Raw genomic sequence first — 23,447 nt, forward strand, 5'->3', positions numbered from 1 at the left:
TTCAGTCTATGCCCCGAATTGGGATGATCATAATTTCATGAGAACATTTCTATACACCATTCCAAACCTAAACCCTCATTTTTTGATGACTTGAATTGTGTTTTAAGTCCGTCAATAGACAGATCTAGTGCTCGTTCTGTATCTACATAAAAAACGGCGCTGACCCTTATGGATTTAATGGAACAATATGGTTATGTTGACCCATGGAGGTTCTTAAATCCCTCAGCTAGACAGTAAACCTTCTTTTCGCATTCCCACTGATCGTTTTCTCGGATAGATGACTTCTTGGTTGACAAAGCACTTATTTCCTCTCTTGTTTCTTCTCAATATTGTCCCATCACAATATCATATCAGTCTTCAGTAATTTTAGGTTTACGTATTGACCTTGAACCTAAAGAGTATAGGCCCTCTCGCCTCGACCCTTCTTTACTGGCAAATGTGAATTTCTGTGAAAATATGGCAGAATCAATTACACTTTTCTGAGGGTGTCCCCTGCCCATTGTCCGAAGATGGCTGGGATGGCCTCCAGCACCACCCACGACCTAAGGAGGATAAGCGGTGCATAAAATGGATGGCTACCTTAAGACATACCCATTCCCCATTTTTCCAAAATAAGGAAGTTTCTGCATCCAAATATATTCTGTTGAAAATTATACTTCATGATATCAAATAAAAAAATAAAATAATTGTTTTTTTAATATCCCTTTACAGGAACAGGAAAGTGGTGAACTACTCACAATTCAATGAGTCCGATGATGCAGGTGAGCTTTTTTTTGTCTACGAAAGTACCATGTGTGTGCGTGTTCGTGCGCGCGCGCACAAAATCAATTACACACCCACTTTTTCGTTTTTTTATTTGTTAAGAGTTTAAAATATCCAATAACGTGTGTTCCACTTCATGATTGCGTCCCACTTATTGTTAATTCCTCACAAGAAATTACAGTTTTATATCTTGATGTTTGAAGTCTGAAATGTGGCAAAAGGTCACAAAGTTCAAGGGGGTCAAATAGTTTGGCAAGCCACTGTGTATACGTGTATATACATGTGTATTTGTATATGCATATACATGTATAAATCATTGGTTGTTCGGATCAGCAATTTCAGTTAAATATATCATCTAGCAGACACAGTGATATCTGAGAAGTGAAATGAAGATCATAGGATTTACAGAAAGTGTGCAATAATTACTTAAACAAAAGTAGGCAGTATTACCCACACAATACGGCACGCTACATTGGTGGCAGCAGTGGGATTACGAGCCAGTGAAAGAGAGATGTTTACATCCGAATTAGGAAGAGGAAGCTGATTTTTTCACTTCCGGGTGGATGCTGGGTGACCTCAAACAACGTCGGTAGTGGCGGAAAAAAACACTACAGTCCTGTCTTGTACTCGGAAAAAAGTGCACACAATACAAAATCTAACTTACAGCAATGTCCGGATATTTTTCGACATCTCGAAAAAAATCTTCCTATCTACCATTTTACGTAAGTCGAATGGTCGTAAGTAAGGGAGCGTCTGAACTGTGTACACGTTTAAATTTGACTGTGACACCTTACGCGAGCATATCAAAGCCACGCATATTAACAGTCACACCCACCCAACACAGAGCAGCCTTCTTAATCTGTTTCTCCTGAACACAAAGCATAATACAAAGAAATAAAGGCACGAAAGTCAAAATCAATTGTTTTAAAAATCGGCGATAGAGTGAGTTTTGCCTTTACCGAAATGCAAAGTAGTGAGGGGTCTCTGTATTATTCAACAGTTATTAAATGATAACAAATAATAAACAAAACTGCCTCTCTTCATGACCACTCCGCATACTTTGTAACGCATCGGTCAAAATGTTATACTTTGCATTATTTCTCTGCAGATGAAGAATATGCTGCCTCTAAGCCCAAGAAGGTGCGCACAGTACCCCGGGAGCCGAAGCCCAAGAACACAAAGAATTCAAAAGATGAGAGGTATGGAGCTTATTCTGAATTTTATAAGTGTAAATATTATATATGAAAGAAGTGTCCACACACATACAGTATATATAATATAAAAAAAAATATTGATCATATATATCCATCCAGCACCTCCCACGACCCTAGTGGGGGTAGGCACTTTAGAAAATAGATGAACATACAGTAAGGTAATGTATCAGGCATTGGTGTCTCGCCACAGTCGGCAGTGGTGGCTTAAGAGAGGTTGGCCTACCTATTAGCTTTGCTTTCTGACACCGGTTTAGTTATCTCCCACTGGTGATCAGCTTTTCTTTGCACTCTTTTGACTTTATTGATCTATTCATTTTCAGTGTAACGAGCCTCTAAACCTATGTGTGTTTGTTTTGGTGGCCAGTTATGCGCCTGGCTGTTTGACTGAGAGCTTACCTGCCCTATTAAGGTCGTACACACGTGCCATTAAAACCTGCGTCTGTTTGGCTGACGCTGTTAAAGCCTGAATTGTGACAATTGTTGGCCAAACACTCACAACAAACGGGAACTTTGAATCCGTAAATCGCAATATTGATTAGATTTCGGGTAATCGTGCAGCCCGATGCTCGCGCGCGTGTGTGTGTGTTTTTTGTATGTATATATATATATATATATATATATATATATATATATAATTACAGTGAAGAAAATAAGTACTTGAACACCCGGCTATTTTTTGCTATTTCTCCCATTTAGAAATCATGGAGGGGTCTGAAATTTTCATCGTAGGTACACGTCTACTGTGAGACAAGTGATAAACTAAAAACAAAAATCCAGAAATCACAATGCATGTTTTTTTAATGATTTGTTTTTGTGATAAAGCTGCATATAAGTATTGAAACACCTGAGAAATGAATGTTAATATTTGGTACAGTAGCCTTTGTTTGCTATTAGAGGTCAAACGTTTCCTGTAGTCTTTCACCATGTTTGCACACACTGCAGGAGGGATCCTGGCCCACTGCTCCACACAGATCTTCTCTAGATCAGTCAGGTTTCTGGCTGTAAATGAGAAACATGGAGTTTGAGCTTTCTCCAAAGATTTTCGATTGGGTTCAGTTCTGGAGACTAGATATATATGTATATATAGATATATATATATATATATATCTATATATAGATATATATGTATATATAGATATATATATATATATGTATATATAGATATATATGTATATATAGATATATATGTATATATAGATATATATATATATATGTATATATAGATATATATATATGTATATATAGATATATATGTATGTATATATATATATATGTATGTATATATAGATATATATGTATGTATATATATATATATATAGATATATATATATATGTATATATGTGTATATATATATATATATATATATATATATGTATATTATATATAATGTGTGTATGTTATATATTTATATACATTATACATGTATATATACATCTGCACCGCTTATTCTCAGTTGGGTCGCTGGAGTGTCTGAACACATGCCAGCCACTTTTGGGCAGTGGGCAAGGGACACACTGAACCGGTTGCCAGCCAGTTGCAGGGCACACTTAAACGAACAACTCACTTGCTCATTCACACCTTAGGATAATTTTGACTAATTAACCTGACGTGCATGTTTTTGACATGCAAACGGAAACCGGAGTGCCCGGAGGTAACCCATGCAAGCAGCACTAGTGGTAATTAGTTGGGCCTTGCGAAGCCACCCCCATTTACTAATTTGGAGTAAAGTCGCCTCAGTCATTGCCACTGTGCTTACAGTACTAGTGGTAATGAGTTGTGCTGGTGAAGCCAGCCCCAACTAATAAAGGAAAACAGGATGAATAAGTTTGTTTTGTAAACAAACGTAATGTTACATGACTGACGTGACTGTTAAAATCTGTAACAATGTAACATTATTCAGATAACTCTAACATAAAGAACATGCTTACTGAACTATAATTTTCACTCTAAATCCTTAATCCAATTACATTTTTATCCTCTGTTTCTAGTTAGAGGATATGCCAATTCTTCTTTATGCCTCTACGTTGCTTATGTCAGAACAGTGAAGCGCAGAGTATTTGTTCCTTGAACTTAATTTTTGAGGAAGTTGAAAATATTTACTTTGGCAAAAAAATAGGGGGTACCACACGGCAAGGTTGAAATTATCAACATGGACCTACAGATAAGTCTCGTCCGGAATTGAAAAAATCTGCAACTTATAGTTCGCACAATACGGTAGATGTCTCACAATTCGTACATTCAGCTCTTAATGGGAACAGGATCAGTATAAGTTATTTTCTGTTTTAATTTCACGCTTAATTTCATGTTTTGTTTACAACTATTATATTTTTTTGGGGGGGGTTGTTTCCTGGGTTTAGTGAGGACTCAGAGGACAAACTCTCCAAATCAAAAAATGACTCAGCTGGTAAGTACAATAAAGATACATTTACAAAACTGTATCACTCTCTCAGAGAGATTTTCTATGGGCGTCTGTTTTTGCAGAGGATTTTGGTAGTGATGACGAAGAGAATGACTTTGGAGAAGAAGAAGATGAAGGAGGAAGTGATTATGAAGAAAAAAAAGTCAAAGGCAAGAAACCCATGATGGAGAAGCCCAACAGAAGGACAGTAAAAAGAAAACGGTTAACACGTAAGTACTGCATTTGGTATTTGACTAAACAGCTTTGTCAAGCAATCCCACTTAGGCTCATTTATGCTCCCATGGTGGCTCCTGTGTGGCCCTATGCAGATGTTCACGAGAGTTTTTGCCACACCATAGAATTTAGGACAAAATTGAACAAAACCACCATACTCGCACTCTGGACAAAAGTTTATCCTCCAGCACACTTTACCACTTAAAATTTCTCTCTCTCCCGCAGTTACTTAACACGAAATACTGCAAACCATAAGGACATCCTCAAAATTACTTTCGGTACCGACCGCACTGAGAGAGAGTGCTAAGGGAATGCTGAGTGCAGAGATCTGCCAACCTTTACCATCCACTCAAACGAATGGCTCTGTGTGGTCTGCTGGCGTTTTGGGGTGTTCGCAGTTTGTTCTGTGGGTTTTCATCATAAAGGATCTCAACAGTGAACATACATAGTTAAGTATAAAACGCTGTCCCTTTAAGAACAGCAAAATGTTTGTATCATTGCTGTTTTTGGCCCAACATCCGGACCCTTGCCTTAGTGGCCCCCGACTCACTTGAGTTTGAGATCCCTGTTTTAGATATTGGTGAGAGGAAATTCAAAGCAATTGTTCAATAGTCGTTTCACAATCAGAGTCGTAATTAAACATAAGGTACGTAAACGTTCTCTCCCCCCGATGGTAAGGATTGCCAAAATTAGTTTTCTGTGCTGGTTGGCCACTTTGCCGGGTTCTCACTTTGAGATGGGTCGAGAGTCACGGTCATCCGGGAAAGGTTGGAGTTGAGTCGCCGCTCCTCCTTTTAGCTGAAATGGCTCTGTCACAGGTGTGGGCAAACTACGGCCCGTGAGCCACATGCAGCCCACAAGGCTTTTTCATTTTGCCCACCAAACAAAAATGGTCAAAATATGATTATACAAAAATACTTCTATAATAATACTCTAGTACAAAATACTGTTACAGAAATATTACTACAAAATACTACTATGTTAATACTACAAACATATTTCTAAAAATATACCACTACAGTGATATTATAATACAAAACTACTACAACTAATTTTACTACTACTTCTTCAAAAAAATAACTAATGACAGTGTCTGATATAACGTCTGGATCTTTTATGTTGGGCGTACAACTTACAAAATGTCTCCACCTGGGTGGCTGACAACTTTTAGATTTAAAAAAATCTTTTTTTTTTTTTTTTCATATCAAATCAAACATTTGCTTGATTTCGATTTTGAAATCTTCGTTTGGTTTGGGAATTTCGGAATTTCGGTTTGTTTGGCAATTTGCATACTTGGCAGCCAATCAGAAACCTGCATCAAATAACTTAGTGCTTCTGGACTCCCCCGAGTATTATAAGGTCGTGCATTTGCATATCATTTTCCAAAGTACACGCACGGAGAACACAAGAGAAATGGATAAGTGTTGGGCAATCAAGCCAAAACCTCAGCCCCAGTAGAAATATTCAAAAGAAGCTAACAACATTTATGACGTTACAAAATATAAACGTACATTAAAAGCATGGTGGAAAGAGGAGTTCACGTGGCTTGTAGCAGCCGACGCAACGCAAACATTGCATAATTGAAGATGAGTAAATACAGGTACATAGTGATGGCAGATGGAAAACAGCGATGTCATATACATGCAATGAATGTTATAAGTAGATTTATAATAAAGTTTATTTGAAAGTGTTGTTCTGTTATATATTCTGATTATCAATCCTTAATACTTTGCAACAATGGTTAATTTGCGATTAGTTGTCTTATTGTGTTTCAAGTTGTGTAAAATGGGGGAGGCAACTTTTCAGAGTTGTCTGCCCTGGTGTCCGGTAACTTTTTGTCATGAGTTTCAGACACTGGTTATAATACAAAAATACTACTATCAAATGTTACAACAGTGATATCACAAAAACAAAGAAATATTTCAAGAATGCTACGATGGAAATGCTACAGGAACACTAAACAATACTACTATAGAAATACTCCAAAAATACCACTACAGTAATACTATAATACAAACATACTACTTCAGTAATACTACAAAAATACGAGAGATATGCAACAACAAAATTTACTTTGGAAATACGACACAAATACTACAGAAATACTACAATGGAAATACCACTAAAATAAAGCTACGTAATACTACAGATATACTTCAAAATTAAATTCAGTGCTTAAAACTGGGACCTAGATATTTTTGTTTTAATTGTGAGTTTTTCTAACCCAATCTGATGAAACTAACCTACTTCAAAACTAATGTAGATAAATATGACATGTAGATTTCTGCGTGTATATTTATTCATAAATGAGAAGAATGTTGTAGGTCTCCAGGATGGATCATTTGAACATTACATTATTAGTTTCGATTGTCAAAGGGGCAATGAATTGGGGTACTGATGGGTCATGTACGATGTGTTGGTCTCCGTCTCCAGGAACTGCTTCACTGTCTACTACACAAGCCCATAAAACGCCTGGTTATGGCGAAAAATAGTTGACAATATACGGACAACTGAGAGAGCGAGACATGCAATTTTTTTTGGGTGTATATTTTTTACCATTCATATTTGTAATTTATGTCGTCTTACAATGTGTTCATGTTCATTATAATCCTGAAAACTCCAAGTCTGTATCTTCAGTTTTCATTTTAAACTGTTATCACATTGTTTCGATACATATTTATGGTAGATATTGAAAGTTTGGATTGTTTTAAAAAAAAAGAAAAAGGACCAAAAGTAATCACTCATAACATGATTTCTGACTATTTAATCGCCTAAAATAACAAAAACATTATGATACTTAGTCAATAAAGTGTTTAAACCACGGCTGTCAAACTCATTTCAGATTGTGGGCCACATATGACCTCGGTAGATGTCAATGGGCCGAACTATTAAAATTATACCATACATGCTATAAATAACCAAAATATCATGCCTTTTATTTGTTTTGGTGTTAAGAAGAGCAAGAACATTGGGAAAATGATTCAATTTAATGAACATTAACTTTTACAAAGCATTAAATGGACAAATGGGCAATTTACTTTTATAATTCACATATATGCATTGCAACAAATCCCAATGATTCTACAAAGGCACAAAACTTTAACAATAAATTGTTATCGGAAAATATAGTAATGCACTTTAAAATTAAATGAGATCTATAAAGAAATACATTTTTAAACCATTTACACATGTGCCTGTAAAATTTATATTTAATCCCTGCCTACACCTTACAAACTAAGGAGAGTGATGTTAAACGTGTAAAGAATACACGAAACGTACATACACAAACAATACATCATACAATACATACTGAAAATATACTGTATGAAGTTCTATTAACAGTAGAATTCCACCATATTTTATGTAGTGAAGCTGCTGATTAACATTGAATTGCCCCTTTTTTAAATCACCACAGTAAGGATTAATATTCACAGAGCTGTATTCTTTATTCTAAGGAAGCATTTTAAAGGCATTAGTCTAGTCTGGACTTGTATTTGTTCCTGATATTTGGCACCGTTTGGCCTGTACAAGTGCATAAATACCAGGTGTCATGTCCTAACTAGCACTTTCAGAATGTTATTTAAGTGCTTGTTTGTGAGTTTTGAACGCAATTTTCTTTTATTGATATTCATTACTGAGAAGATAAGTGGCTGTCTAAATCTGCTGAAAGGTCAGAAATCCTCTCTGCTATCGTATTCCTCGTCAGGCTAATATTGACAAAAGCGTGTCACTTCTTGCGACAAAACAAGTTCAGCTGCCTTCAACATCGTTTAGCAAAGTCACCGCCGGAATACGGCTTTGATGCTTATGCTATTTCGCTAGCAATTAGATAGCTGGCTTTTATGCTGCTTCAGTAAATTCCCGGCTCTGGGTGAAAGTTGACTATTTCCTCAGACCCGCCAGCAATTCATCGACCTTGTCTCTTCTCAGTTGTCATTGCAGGCTGTCATATTTTTCGCTGTGATGGGTCTCGTAGTGGCGTCGAATCTTATATTCCTTCAATACTGAAACTTGTTGAAAACACACCAAGCACAAAAGCTTCGCACCTATCTGTTAAAAAATTTGACGTGGTCCATTTTTCATTGAAAATTCTACACTCCTTATCTACTTCTCTCCGTTTGGATAATGACATTTTGGCCAATGCGGGTGATGGTAGAGACCAGAGACCATTGTTAAAAAAAACACAGATGTTTTCTTGGACGCTGATCAAAACAGCACCACTCTGCTCCCCGTGGACAATCCATGAATTGCATCTTATTAAAAATTTGACTTCCATGTCGTTTTGTGATTTTTTTTTCCACTTTTAAATTATCCTGCGGCCTGATCGAACCTGCTTGGGGGCCGGTTTAAACAAATATTTAGCGAAGGCCATGGAGGTTTCTGGCTTCCCTGCTAAACCTCCTCAGGACCTCACCTCCGATAGATAGATAGATACTTTATTCATCCCCGTAGGGAAATTCACACTTCCAGCATCCTTCCTTGTTGAGTACTAACATGATGCCCTCGGGGTGCTTGTTGTAGTTTAGCGGAGTGGATGACGTCCCTGCGGCAGAAATCTTTGCGCCCAGGGATACACCACCTTGTGTTAGCGAGTCCATCTCCTCTCCGCTTCCGCAGGTTTTCGTGTCTCTGTCTTAACAGCGCTGAAGCCGGTTATCTCCGGATCTCTCCGCTCCGGGTGGCTCCACGTTAGCGTCCGGGATGCTAGACGTGAGCCACGTTTCCGTAAAACACAGCAAATGCACTCTCTGTGCGCTTTGATGTTTTTCGCCAGCACCAGCACAGCCAGCTCGTCTGTCTTTTCTGGTAGAGAGTCAATCATCATTTGAATCGATCACTATTGGCTAAAGTTATTCGGAGCCTCGGATTGGCTAGAGGGCCAAAACAAACCCTGCAATTGGCCGAAAAAGATGTGTCAATCACCCGTTAAATCGATCGCTATTGGCTGAAGTTATTCGGAGCCTAAGATTGGCTAGAGCGCCAAACTAAACCCTGCAATTGGCCGAAAAAGATGTGTCAATCATCCGTTAAATCAATCGCTATTGGCTGAAGTTATTCGGAGCCTCGGATTGGCTAGAGGGCCAAAACAAACCCTGCAATTTGCCGAAAAAGATGTGTCAATCATCCGTTAAATCGATCGCTATTGGCTGAAGTTATTCGGAGCCTTGGATTGGCTAGATGGCCAAAACAAACCCAGCAATTGTAAGAAGACCATGATTGCGTATCATTATTGAACGTGAGAACTTAGGTGAGCTATGCGGCTTTATATTTTCCCGGTATCTTGTTTTAGAACAATCTTGATGTTGCTGTGATGAGTTGAGTGAATTAAACTCAATTCCAAGTGTTTATTGTCATATGCACAGTAAGGTTGCGAGCGAAAAAGAAAATAGAAACTAAGGAATGGTTGGCATTTCTTGAATCCCAAGACTTTAACCTTCCGAACGATATTTGAAAAGATGCATTTGAGTGACATTGTACGGACACCGCATCCGCACATGTCTACGACACGCATTTGCTTCTTTGCAAGCTTTGGGAATGTTAAGGGGGTAATCAGTTTGACTGAATCATCTGACTGTTTTGTCGACGTTCCCATTGTAGCGCCTTATAATCCGGTGCGCCTTATCTATGGAAGATATAGGACCAAAAACTATTTTTGGGAGGTGCGCCATATAACCACGTGCGCCCTATATTGCGGAAAATACGGTACCTTCTACTGTCAATTATACCTAAATGGGGAGAGATTTGTCCAAAATGTATTTAAACACACATTGTTCAGATACACGAACATATTCAAACAGTGGTTTGATCAGGATCTGAAAATAATGTTTTGATAAATACACACGCAAGAATACAAATCGAATATGCAAATTGAAGATATATTTGTGCATCTTAGGGTTTTAATTTTGTTTTTCCTTTGCTGCATGCCAGTTTCAGATCAGGCAATTTTGTAATTGTGACCTGCGTATTTCTTTGAGACATTTTGTGATAAAGGGCTATATAAATAAAGTGACTTAATTCAGACCTGCAAAATACGTGATCTACACTGGATGTAATCCTGTTATGGTAGTGGAGAAATCAGAAAATTGGCTTTGAAAGTCCTTAAAAGGTGCTTGAATCTGCCCATGAAAAAGGTGTACCAACCCTGTGATAGTCCCATTACAATAGATCAGGGGTCGGGAACCTATGGCTCGCGAGCCATATATGGCTCTTTCTATGAGTATCTGTGGCTCAGAGACCAATTTGATTGCATGCAAAATTTCTCCATCTTGTTCAAAACCGGAGTTGTCTATCCTATTCAGGTACACGTAGACCAAATCAAAACTAAATCCGAAGGTAACACTTCGCAGTATATATAGGGCACGTTTTTCCACTACAATTTACAGTCAAAGTGTCACACAAAAAAAGGGGGGAAAAAAACTCGTTTTGGCTGTACAACGCTAAAGAATCCTTTATTTAAAAGTTCACTATATAATCTGTGTTCAGTGTTCAGATACTTTATGATGAATCCACAGAACTGTAAATACGCCAAAACACCGGAAGAGAACTTAGTCATTTGATTGGGTGAGTGGGAGGGATGGGTGGAGCTATGCAAAAAGTACAAGCATTCCCTCCCATCTCTCGCCAAAGGTAAGCACATAAGGCTCCCTATTCTCAGAATGTTGTGACGTTTTTACAAAATAAATGCTTGCATCTGGTTTTGAAACCAATATGTATGAAAAAAAAGGTCAAAAGGAGTTGAACCGATCTTGAGTAATTGCAAGAAAGAGACAAGTTTAACGTGGTCTGTTTGTTGAATTTGGGACAGGGGCTCTGGCATTATTCTCTTTTCATAATTTTTATCAAATCATCAAAAATAAATGTGCTGAAGTCTAAGCTTTTGTCTGGGGCGCCGGTTTAGCAATTTAGTAAATTTGTCTCATAATATATGGTGTGGCTCTTTCCCAAAATAAAATTAATATTTTTTGCTTTTATGGCTCTTTGAGTCAAAAAGGTTCCCGACCCCTGCAATAGATGGATATATTACCCAACGATTAGAGCATATGCTACATTAGTTCTAGGTTCTTAAGTTGCAACCATTTATTGTGTTTTTAAAGATGACAGTGACGACGAGAAGGATGTCAGCCGAAAGCGAACAGTACGTCAGGCAGCCTCTAAGGCAGTGTCAAAACAAAGGGAAATCCTTCTCGGTGATGGAGGGAGTGAGGATGAAGAGCACGAGGATCAAGAGGAAGCCTACCTTGACCGTACGTACTTGTATTGTTTGGGCTTGTGCGATACATTTAAATTCCCCTGAAAAACAATAATCCAATTAACTCATTCAATGCCAGACGTTTTTCTTAAAATGGCAGTTTTTTAGCTACAGAGACCTCTCGCCACTTCACGCTTTAATAATCGCTGGTTAACTACCTCAGGGGAATTTTTTTTTTCAAATTAAATAAAAAGATTAAGTAAAAAAACCAAAACAACGGATGCTTCCCGCACTATTGTGGAACGTTTCAGGCCGCAGATATTCAAGCTAATAGGACATTTAATTAAAAATTGTGTCACTCGCTCTCTTCCTCATCTCAGCTGCAGGGGCGGCACGGTAATTCTGTGGTTATCGTCACAGTTCTGAGGTCATGGGTTCAAAACCAGCCTTCCTGCGCGGAGTTTGCATTTTCTCCCTGTGCTTGGTTTCCTCTGGGCACTCCGGTTTCAGCCCACTTGTCCCTAGGTGTGAATGTGCGAGTGAGTTGTCTGTGCCACCTCATTTAAATTTACGAACTGAGTTTCAATGTGTTCTCTCTCTCTCTTGCACTTTTTCTCATGTTCTTTCTCTTATGGTCTCTTTCTGTCTTTTTTCTCTCTTTTCAACTTTCTCTGTCTTTCTTTCGCTCTTTCTCATTCTCTGTCTTTCTCTCTCGTTATAGATCTCTCTGTTTATCTTTTTCTCTGATTCTCTTTCTTTCTCCTCTGTGGGCTCTAATGATGGTCGCCCAAAAAAGTGACACTACTACAAATTTTCTCTTTTCAACCGTGGTTCTGGTCCCCGCTAACCGCGGTAACCGAGGGATCGCTGTATATAGGCACAGAAAATATTCAAAAATAAGTTCGAACCCTCATCTTTGTGGGGGAAACAAGTATGTTTCTAGCTTTTACCATTATTCAGTAAACAACAATAAAACATTGATAAGTGTCTTGAAAACTGAGAAAAACGTTTTTGTGAAATAATGCATTTTAAGCAGAACTTTTACTTAGGTGCTTTTTTTGCAACAGTGAACCCCCAACATATAAACAATGCTGTACTTTTTATACTTTTGCATACTTTCAGAACTTATTCTTCCTCTCAGTGATTATTTACACTTTTTAGTACAGCGGATTCCGGGGTTACAACATGAATCCATCCAGAGGTGGGGATCGCAAAGGGAATTTGCTGTGTAGCGGGGGCTAGAGACCTAGGGAACATAGCTCAAGCATTCCAAACCCTTATCACTTTTGATAAAAGCATTACAATTTAAGAATTAGTAAATATTACTACTAATATGTGTTATATGTCTATATGATTTAATACAATTTTAAATATACAAAATAGTAGTGGCTTATGTTTCGTTAATGTTTGATGAGTGGCTATTTTCCTGTGCAGCTGATGAATCTGGCAGTGATGAGGACTTCATGGTAGAAGACGATGATGACAGTGACTATGGTCACTCCAAAAAGAAAAGCAAAAAGATTATTCGACGAGGCCGCATGGACAGAGAGAAGAAATCTCCCAAACCCAGATTAAAGGCAACAGGTAATAAAGCTGTGTTTTTAATGGTTTTACTTGTCCATGCAAAAACTGTATAGAGAATTGACCCTGGGTGTCCTGAAAGGTATATTAAACCCCTCATAACCAGTGTTGGGCATGTTACTTTAAAAAAGTAATTGGTTTTTGTTACCCATTACTTTTTTCAAGAATTGAGTGAGTTAGTAACTGAACTATTTCTTTTACTTTGAAAAAGTTGTATGTAAAAGAATACAAAATTTTCTGAGCAGTATGCAAGTAAGACATTAGACAAGAACAGACAGGTAGTTGTGTTTAGAAATGTGTACTATTAATTTTACCTCACCAGCAACAGATTTATCACACACTTAGAAGTGCAACAAAAATGAACAATATCATAAAATAACAATCAGCATGAAACAATATTAAAAGAGTTTAATAAATTAAATGCAACTCTCACTACCTGAGACAACTGGTCAAGTAGATATTGGCAACTGAACTTATGAAATGAGTTTAAGTGAGCATAAATCAGTCTCAAGTCAGACAACTGGCCAAGTAGACATATGCTACTGTGCTATGCTATTGTGCTATTCTCATACCTGAACTTACTTATTTACCTGAAATGCTCAGCATTGGTGATACTTTTCCCGGTAAGCAAGGTAAAGCTGCTTCCTATTTCCACTTTTATGTCATGGTCAAGGTTGAAATGATTAACACAGACACAGAGCTCCCTCTTGCGGTTTAGTTTGAAAATAACAAGTGAAGTGATATACAGTACCGATAATAAAAATGTAAAACTCAATGATGTAAGAATGTTTTAATGATGTCACGTACAAGTGTCACCGGAGTACAAGTCGCACCCCTGGCCAAACCATGAAAAAAACTGATTTATAGTCCAGAAAATACAATAATTTAGATCATAGGTATCAAACTCACGGCCCGCGAACTGTGTAATCACATACGGCCCGCGAACTGTGTAATCACATACGGCCCGCAAACTGTGTAATAACATACGGCCCGTAAAACCATTTTCTATACTTCTACTATGATGGCCACGTAGATAACTCTCAAAACTACACGTCCCATAATCCAGCGCTTCAGCTGCCTTGCCACAGCAGGACTTCTTGGAACATTCCTGCATCATCCCTTTTCAATACTCTAACTCAATAGTACATATTTATATCTGTATATTTAAGGAAATTGCGGGTCAGCTGTATCGACATTTCGTTCTGTATACATGTGTACAAGAATGACAATAAAGTATATATGAATCTGAATTTCTGAATCAATCATGTTAGCTGTAGCCTCACGAGCACAGCCACCTTTAAAGCTATCTGCTGACAAACATCACGCCAACTATTTGAAAAATAAGACAGAGAGGTGAATTATCAGTGAGTTTTTAGTGTCAGGAACCAGAGACATGAGGTCTGGCGACACCCTTTTATCTATCACGATGTAATGGAAGGCTAAACGCAGAAAAGCAGGTTGACGTTTTTGTTGGTTAGGATTGAGCGGATGGTTAACCCTCACATTGTCCAAGAGAAAATTTGATTCGGAAAACATAGCCTTTCAAATCAGATGGGAAGTTAAATATAAGTTTACTGACATTTCTGGTAAACCTATGTGCTAATCTGGCTGTAATTAAGGAATTTAATGTGAAACGGCACTATGAGAAAAAAACATCAGGATAAAAGAAAAACCTGAACGCAGAGCCGAATATACAGAAGGTTGAAGAGTTAAAGAAGAATATGAAGATCCAGCAGATGTTTTTCACCAAACTAAATACCAAATCGAAAAGAACAAATTTATTTTTCCATGTTTCTCATATTTTAAATTCGTAAGTTTTGATAGGAGATATTGTTATGGAGAGCTAAGTTATTTAGGGTTTAAGCTTGTTTACTCTGGAATAGTATCCCTGTCTTTTTTAAATTAGAATTTATTTTAGAAAACCGTCAAGTTTTAGTTTATTCAATAAATACTTATTCTGTTCAGCCCGCGACCAAAGGTGTAGTTTGAGTTTGGCCCTCTGCAAATGAGTTTGGAACCCCTGATTTAGATCCTCTGTTAGGCACTTCACACCAAAATACTACTCCTTAATCACTGGCAAATTCAAAATTGACTATAATACTTCTAGACCGGTTCAAAGGGCATTAAAAGGCACCACCTCTCAGCTCTGTACTAATATTCTTGTCGGAGAAAGTAGAAGATAACCAAGTAAGCAGACAATCACAGGTCTTAGAGAATATGAGTGAAAATAAAGTGTTTGTTGTAGAGTGAATGTGGTTCACCTACGCCATAATGGTTTGCGCCTAGGATCTTAGAACGAGGGCTTTTGTATCCCGCCTGTTAAGATTGACGTACCTGTTATGTTTAGATGTAAGAAGTTACCACCTGCAAATGGATGAATGGATGTTGCTGAAAAAAATTGAAGAAGCAAAGCTGTACAAAAGTCTGCGTGCATTATTGCAATCAAAGGCAACCACTCAGATTACCACAATGTTAGTCACCCATAGTAAGTCTGCAGAATGATATCATTTGGCGAAAATGTATTACTTTGAATGAATGAATAAAAACTTTATTCGAACATCAAAATAAAAACCGAACAAAAACAATGACTCATCAACAAAATAACGTTACATAATATAATAATAATAATAATAATAATAATAATTTCCTTGTATTGTCATTCTGTGTAACAATGTACACAGAACGAAATGTCGATTGCATCTGACCCGATGCAGCCGCAGCCAAGAGAGGGCGCCGCCGACCACTTTTTAAGTCTTAGGAATGACTCGGCCGGGGCGCGAACCCGAACCTCCCAGTCTCAAAGCGGGCGCCTTACCATAATATGTTCGAATAGGGGCAGTAAGAAGCAAATGCTTATATTACCTACCCGCCCATCTTCTACACAAATTATATGAAAACAATTGGAATGATATTAATAATAACAGTTATGATATAAGAATAGCAACAATAAGACAAAGTTAACTAGACGCACTATTCCCAATCTCCCGCACCGCTCCTTTGCATTTTTAATCTGGAATGCTTTGGTTTTTCTTACTGTCAGAGTTCGTACTGTTGTTTGAAATTTTTGAAAAAGCTTGAATTTTAATGTTGTGTTTTCAAGGATTGTAAATTGCTTGAATTTTGGGTTCTTGAAAATGATTGGAATTGTTGCCATATTTCTCAACAAGTGAAGATATTGTTTCCTAGTGGTAAGTGGTTATAAGAAGAATTTCCTGCAATTGAAAATGTAACCTACATATTACTGCCACTTTTACCCGACCGCCTATATTGTGAGAGATTTGGCTCAAAAATACACACATATTGTTCAGATCCACAAATATATTCACAATTTACCCCAGATCTAAAATTATTGTATTGACAAATAGACACGCAGGATTAAAAATCCCATATGTAAATGGTTGATATGTATGTGACTCTGCAAAATACATAGTTCACATCGGATTTCTTACTGGAGAAATTTGCTTTGAAACTACTTAAAAAGTCCTTGAATTTGGCCATTTAAAAGGGTGTACCATGCTTTTTTTTTACTGCACCTATGTGCCTTTTATCTTACTTTTAGCAACTCTGTTCCAGGACGCGCAGCACACTAGGTAGAAGGAGGTGGGGGCTGGGGTTAGAGAGTGACTTGCACGTCATTACATTTTTTGTTAGTGTAGCACAAAAATGGTAGATGTAATAAAAGGCCTCTTTGAAATACTAGCTAAACGCCAGTGCAAAGAAAAAGAGAGTTTATCCGAGCGCGTCTAAGAAATACACAAACTCATGAGTGAGCTGTATCATACAGTGATCATGACTTTAAGCCAAAGATGGTGGAAACTAATCACGGTTACTAAATCCGGAGAGGATCTCCAAGTCTTTACTGCTTACTAATCTCGTTTTTAACGATGTTCACTACGTTGTTATCAATGACAACAAAGATAATTCGAATATAATTTTTTTTCAGTTTCAGACGTTTCTCTCCATCTGTATTTTTTCCATTTTGACTCATTTTTGAATGCCTACTGAAAATGTAGCCATATAGGCATAGTGCACATCAAAAATCCTAAACCCTCACCTTTCATTAGAAAACAAGTGCGCTACTAGCTTTTACCATTGTGTAGTAAACAACAGTTAAACATACAAAGTTTCTTGAACATACTCGTTTCCAAGAGAAATTCTGAGAAAAACGGCGTTTTATGAGAGGATGCATTTCAAGCAGAGCTTTTACTTTGGTGCATTTTAATACATATTTTTGATATCTACATGGAGCAAAATATGATAAAAAATAAAACAAACAATAGTTTAAAATTGCTTCTAATTCATGTGGTGTTTTTATTTGTTTCAATTGTGTGTGTTTATCTATTTGGTCTTGAATTTTATTTCAAAAGGCATTAAAGTCTTGAATTTAACTTGCCTGAAGCTGTAGGAACCCTGAAACAGTGCATGAACTTTGCAAAAAACTTTTCAGCCCCTGATGTTTCCTGTGAAGTGATCACATGATTCGGATTGTGTTGACTAACGCAGATGTGCACTATACATTATCACTCTCTGTCCTGACGTTTACTAAGGCAATTCGTCACCTTATTCAGAGAGAACAAAGCGTGATCAGTCTGTACTCATATCTTTGCTTTTATTACCACACTGCACTCACTTTGCATATGCCTACACACTACCAAAAGGTGGATACAGGAACGAAACTAGGTCTTAAGTGTTGACAAAGATCTGATCAAAGCCACTCCTGTCATTTAGTGGTGATTTATTATGCTTACATCATTCACAGAGACTTGAAAGTCTTAATAGTTTGAAATAAAACAAAAAAAATGTATTATGTTTTGTCACCCCAGGACAATGCTTCTTTAAACGTATATATTTGTTATGGCACTAAATGAGTTATTTTTCACATATGTTTATTTTAAATACATAAAGGTCAAACAATGATTCGTTTTCGCTTCCTCTTTGCCTTTGTAGTAAACCCCAGCCCAATGAAAGGCAAGGGCAAAGGCCAAAGCAGCACCAAGGCTGCAGAAAAGTCCTCACCTAAAGTAGAGGAAGAGGATCCTGAAAGCCCACTTGAGGAGGAAGAGGGAGAACCTGAAAAGAAAGATTCCTCTCCTGCTCCAAAGATGAAGAAAAAGTCTGCAGTAGAGCAGGAGGAAGAGGATGAAGAGGAGGCAGCAGGCTCAGAGGAGGAAGCTCCCTCTGGGGAAGACTAGATTCTTCCCAAATAAAGTCAACATGTTTTTTTCTTCTTTATTTTATTATTTTTTGTCCTTTCGGTGGTCAACCTAATTGGTTTCAACCAGATGTGATTGATTTTTCTCCCCACTTCACTTTAAACATTGATCAGTTTCAAACTCTCATCTGATATTACACCCGATTTTCGCGTATTCTTTCAACCAATTACATCTTCAGCAAAGAGGACAGATGTTGGATTATGCTTCTGAAATGTCGCATTTGCGTATGCTTTTAGTGAGAGGATCCGTCTGGTGCAAACTTTTATTTTTTTTACCTAAAACGCCATTGTCATTTTTATGTTTCCCCTGTTTGTCTCTGTAACACTAAATCATCATATGCAGTTAAAGGATATCACATTTGGAATTGAAGCTAAAATCTGTTTTCTTAAACTATTGCCTATTCCTAAACCACACATTTTTAACTGGACTGTCGATGCATCTTTAACAGTGACTGCTCAGATACCGTTGCAGTATGATTCTATTTCGAAAATGTTGTAAAACTTGATCAAGTTTATTTCAAAAAGTTGAGACGCACTGATCAGTTTAAAGTTTAGTCAACACTCAAAATGAGAACCTAAATGGATTTTGAACTGGGGAACAATCCCAAACCTCAGATAATAAAGTCCAACCTGTTCTAAAAGAGCCTTAAGGCAGACGTTTTGGCGCCCATGCAGTTTCAATGAGCTTAAATTTTTGTCTGCGATTGTTTTAGATGCGCAGGGGCATGTAGATAGCTTGCAAATGGTTAACATAAATACATTTAACTGTAAAATTAATTGCTTCACACATGCAATATTTTTATTTTTCACAAAACTGTTTCATTAATTGAGCATAAGGCTGGTTTTATTGAATAAGGTGGATTCTTTAGCACATATGAAATGTGCATGCAAAATATCTGCCTTTTTTTTCCCCCCCTTCTCTTGAATCCATCGTATGGCCTGTACCCAAAACCTTTGCTGTTTTTCCCCCAGGGGTTATATGGTCTGATATGCATAAGGACGGCATTGTTTGCTTGCTGCAACCATGAAGTGGTTTAGCTGCGGCGCTGCGTCAAGGTCACATAAAATGAGTCTAAACCTGGAAATCAAAAGGAAGCTTGTAATTTTAGAAATGATTCCTTTTTTTGAATGTACTTAATGTGATCAGTCTGCCTCGTCAGTTGCAATAAACATGACCGTATTTCCCAGACCACCCAAACAAATGCATAGTTAAAAGGGTACAAACATGTATATGTCGCACTCGGAGTACAAATCACATTTTGGGGGGAAATCCAACACAAAAACCAGAAATGTCGATTTGAAAGGCAATTTAAAATGGAAAAATGAAATAAAGAACACAGTATACTGATTTTACACATACATGCACGCTTAAATACATGCGTATTGTAAGGACATAACATATTAAGTTATTCGGATAACAGGTATAAAGAACATGTTTACCAAACTATCAGCTTCACTCCAAATCACTAAATCGACGAAATATTCTTGCTCTGTGTCACCGGTGAACAACTCCAAGACAAAAGGCAGCTCTGCTTCCTCTTTCTGCTTTGAAAAATGTCCACAACAACACGGCAAGGTTAAAATCTGAACTCTGACCTAAAGTTAAACTCAATGATGCAATACTGTTTGAATAATTTCACACACAAGTCTCACCGTAGTATAACTCACACCCCTGGCAAAACTATGAAATAAAACTGGCTTATAGTGCAGAAAATAGGATGATTACAATTAATCCAGCTCATTTTTATGAACAATTTCTAAAATGCATACTACAGAAACAATCCGACTATAATTCACTGTTTTGCTGAAACGTCCTACCCTCTCGAGGCGTCCTACCTTGGGCTGAATGTGACGGCAGCAATTTGGTTTTCTCTATGATCAAAAGCAGCAACACTGAAACTCAAAAGGATTGCGAAGTGACCTTTTGCTGATTTTATAAACAAGGGTTGGCATGCATACATTCACTGCGTGACTACGTATTCAAACACCGTGCTACAAAAGCTACCACAGAAAACACGGCAAGTTTAAAAGCTACGTTAGGAACTGTATTTTGAAGCAGTGAGTAAAATATAACCAATAAAAACAAAAAATACTTACCGCAGGAAGTCTCAAGGGGTAGGAAGAAGTTCCACAACCCAGACTTGCTGGGATTTATTTGCTGTATCATTCCTACCCATGCTCATACCCTGCTCCGTCATGTTACAATTTAATCATTCATTCCAGGCGAACACCACTCAACACGTGTGTGTGTGCGTGCAAAGCATTTCTTCCACCAAATTTGTGGTTTATATTCTTGGTCTCCGTATTCGTTCTATATTGTTTTTTGTAATGTTTGTTTTTTAAGAAACAAAATAAAATGATACCGTGATTTTAAAGATAACTGTTGTAGTCCAATTTTACTCAATTTACTTCCCCTGAAATTGTATTTATTGTATTTATTTATTCAGCCAGTATAAACCCATTAACATGATATATACAGGAAATCATTTGACACGCGAACCTCTCGACGTGACGCGTTGTCTGTTTAGACCCAACTGCTGTGTTGGGAGTCATTCAGTGACCAAACCCCCCAATTCCAACCCTTAATGCTGAGCACCAAGCAGGGAGGCAATGAGTACCAATGTTGTAAGTCTTAGGTATGACTCGGCCGAGGCTTGAACCAGCGAACTCCCAGTCTCGGGCAGGCGCCCTACCATCTAGGCTACCGAGCTGGTTTTTGTATGTGATTAAAAGTTGGGGTGTGTCGTTTGAGGTGTCCTCAAAAAGTTCAACATTTTCTCTTTACTATGTGTAAACAATGATCAACTTTTCAAATAGCCCTTATGCAATTTTGCCCTACGCTTATCGGAGCTACACGAACAGAAATCTAATCCATTTTACAATGTGACGTAATGCCTTCTTGTAATCACAAGACACTGCAGTTTTTTCAAGGATTTATGGACAGCAACCCCAACTAAGCTTCCCAGAAGAGGACACTTTACTAAAATTTAACCACTAAACAATCGTGCCAAAGAGCCCGTGCTGCGCAGACGTCTTTTGAAACGGAATCTGAGTTAGACAAGATTGTATAATCAGTGACAAATAAAACAATGACTGGTGGATAATAAAAAAAATCTGTGAGAGATAAGCTCGGCCCGACCCAAACGAAATGTTTGACGATTTAACCTGGCTTAAGATCTAACGTCTAGGCTGATAGTGGCAAATAAACCCTTTCCTACCTGTGAAATGCCTGCTCGTTTCAGAGGTGTCCGACCTTTCGCTATTAAAACAACACAGTAATATATTTCCCTGTGCTTCTTGGTCTCTTAAGTTTAATGGTTGTTCCCAAAGTCCAAAAGCAAGAGCCTCCAGCCGGTACAAAATGCTGCAGCGAGGCTTTTAACTAAGACGAAAAAGTTTGATCACATTACCCTGATTTTAGCTAACCTGCATTGGCTCCCTGTTAGCTTAAGATGTGATTTGAAGGTTCTGTTGGTATACAAAATTATGCATGGACTTGCTCCCTCATATCTTTCAGATTTAATTTACCCCTATGCTCCGGTCCAAAGCCTTCGCACTGAAAACGCTGGTCTACTAGGATCCTAAGAGCCAAGAAGAGATCCGCTGGTTAGAGAGCGTCCTCCATCCGGGCCTCGATGCTGTGTCAAGTCAAGTCATTTTTATTTGTATAGCCCTAAATCACGAAGAGTCTCACAGGGCTTCACAGATTATTACACTATATTACACTGACTATTTTTCAGCCGACGAGAAGAGTAGGTTATTCATATGCTATGGAGTAGAAGTGAGTTTTAAGCTTAGATTTAAACATTTCCACTGAGGTTGCAGATCGGATCTCAGGGGGAAGAGCATTCCACAGCACCGGTGCCCGGATGGAGAACGCTCTCGAACCAGCAGAACACTTCTTTGCTCTTGGGATCACCAGAAGACCGGCACTCTCAGATCGTAGGCTTCGGACCGAGACATAGGGACAAATCAGATCTGAAAGATAAGAGGGAGCAAGTCCATGTATGATTTTGTATAATACTAAGAGAACCTTGAAATTACATCTTAGGCTAACTGGGAGCTAATGCAGGTTAGCCAAAATCGGTGTTACGTTATCGTACTTTTTTGTCCTAGTTAAAAGCCTCGCTGCGGCATTTTGTACCAGCTGAAGAGACTTGATTCTAGACTTCGGGAGACCAGAGAGTAGTGCATTACAGTAATCGAGACGGGAGGTAACAAACGCATGAATTATAATTTCCGCATCCGACTGAGACAGTATTGAACGGATTTTAGCAATGTTACAAAGATGGAAGAAAGCAGTTCTAGTAATTTTCTTTACATGCATTTCAAAGGATAGATCAGGGTCAAATATGACACCTAAATTTTTAACTGAGTCACTCTGTGTGATGTGACATTTGTCAATGTTTACAGCAGTTTTTGAGAATAAGTCACGGCATTTAGATGGAACAATGACTAACATTTCGGTCTTTTCAGAGTTAAGACGCAAGAAATTGAGTGACATCCACTCTTTTATCTCAATGAGGCAGACCTCCAAATTTACACAGTTTAGTGTGGGAGATTCCTCCAACGGAAGATATAGTTGAGTGTCGTCTGCGTAGCAGTGGAAGCTGATATTGTACTTGCGAATAATATCACCTAATGGAAGCATGTAAATGCTGAAAAGAAGGGGGCCAAGCACTGAACCCTGCGGAACACCACAGGTAACATTAAAGGGCTCAGATGTCATTTCACAATATTTAACACAGTGCGTCCTATCTGAAAGGTAGGATCTGAACCACGAGAGGACGGTTCCTGAGAGACCAATCAATTTTTCCAACCGTTCTAGTAGGAAATTGTGGTGCACTGTGTCAAAA

General features: G+C 38.0%; 2 protein-coding genes across 2 annotated transcripts in view; one reads left to right on the forward strand and one right to left on the reverse strand.

Moving 5' to 3' along the window:
- The window catches only part of nucks1a (nuclear casein kinase and cyclin-dependent kinase substrate 1a), a 40,023-nt gene extending 19,052 nt beyond the window's left edge, over positions 1-20,971 (forward strand). The window contains exons 2-8 of the mRNA XM_088337384.1: positions 712-761; positions 1,871-1,961; positions 4,335-4,381; positions 4,459-4,605; positions 11,704-11,853; positions 13,233-13,382; positions 18,327-20,971. Coding sequence (XP_088193510.1) covers positions 712-761; positions 1,871-1,961; positions 4,335-4,381; positions 4,459-4,605; positions 11,704-11,853; positions 13,233-13,382; positions 18,327-18,571 — 880 coding nt within the window. The 3' untranslated portion in view covers positions 18,572-20,971. The remainder of the gene's footprint in view (positions 1-711; positions 762-1,870; positions 1,962-4,334; positions 4,382-4,458; positions 4,606-11,703; positions 11,854-13,232; positions 13,383-18,326) is intronic.
- LOC148363489 (uncharacterized) overlaps positions 1-23,447 on the reverse strand; it is a 72,702-nt gene that overhangs the window by 36,830 nt on the left and 12,425 nt on the right. The window lies entirely within an intron of this gene.

The sequence above is a fragment of the Urocampus carinirostris genome, chromosome 6 (assembly GCF_059441175.1).
Source record: "Urocampus carinirostris isolate Australia breed hairy pipefish chromosome 6, RoL_Ucar_1.0, whole genome shotgun sequence".
NCBI lineage: Eukaryota > Metazoa > Chordata > Actinopteri > Syngnathiformes > Syngnathidae > Urocampus > Urocampus carinirostris.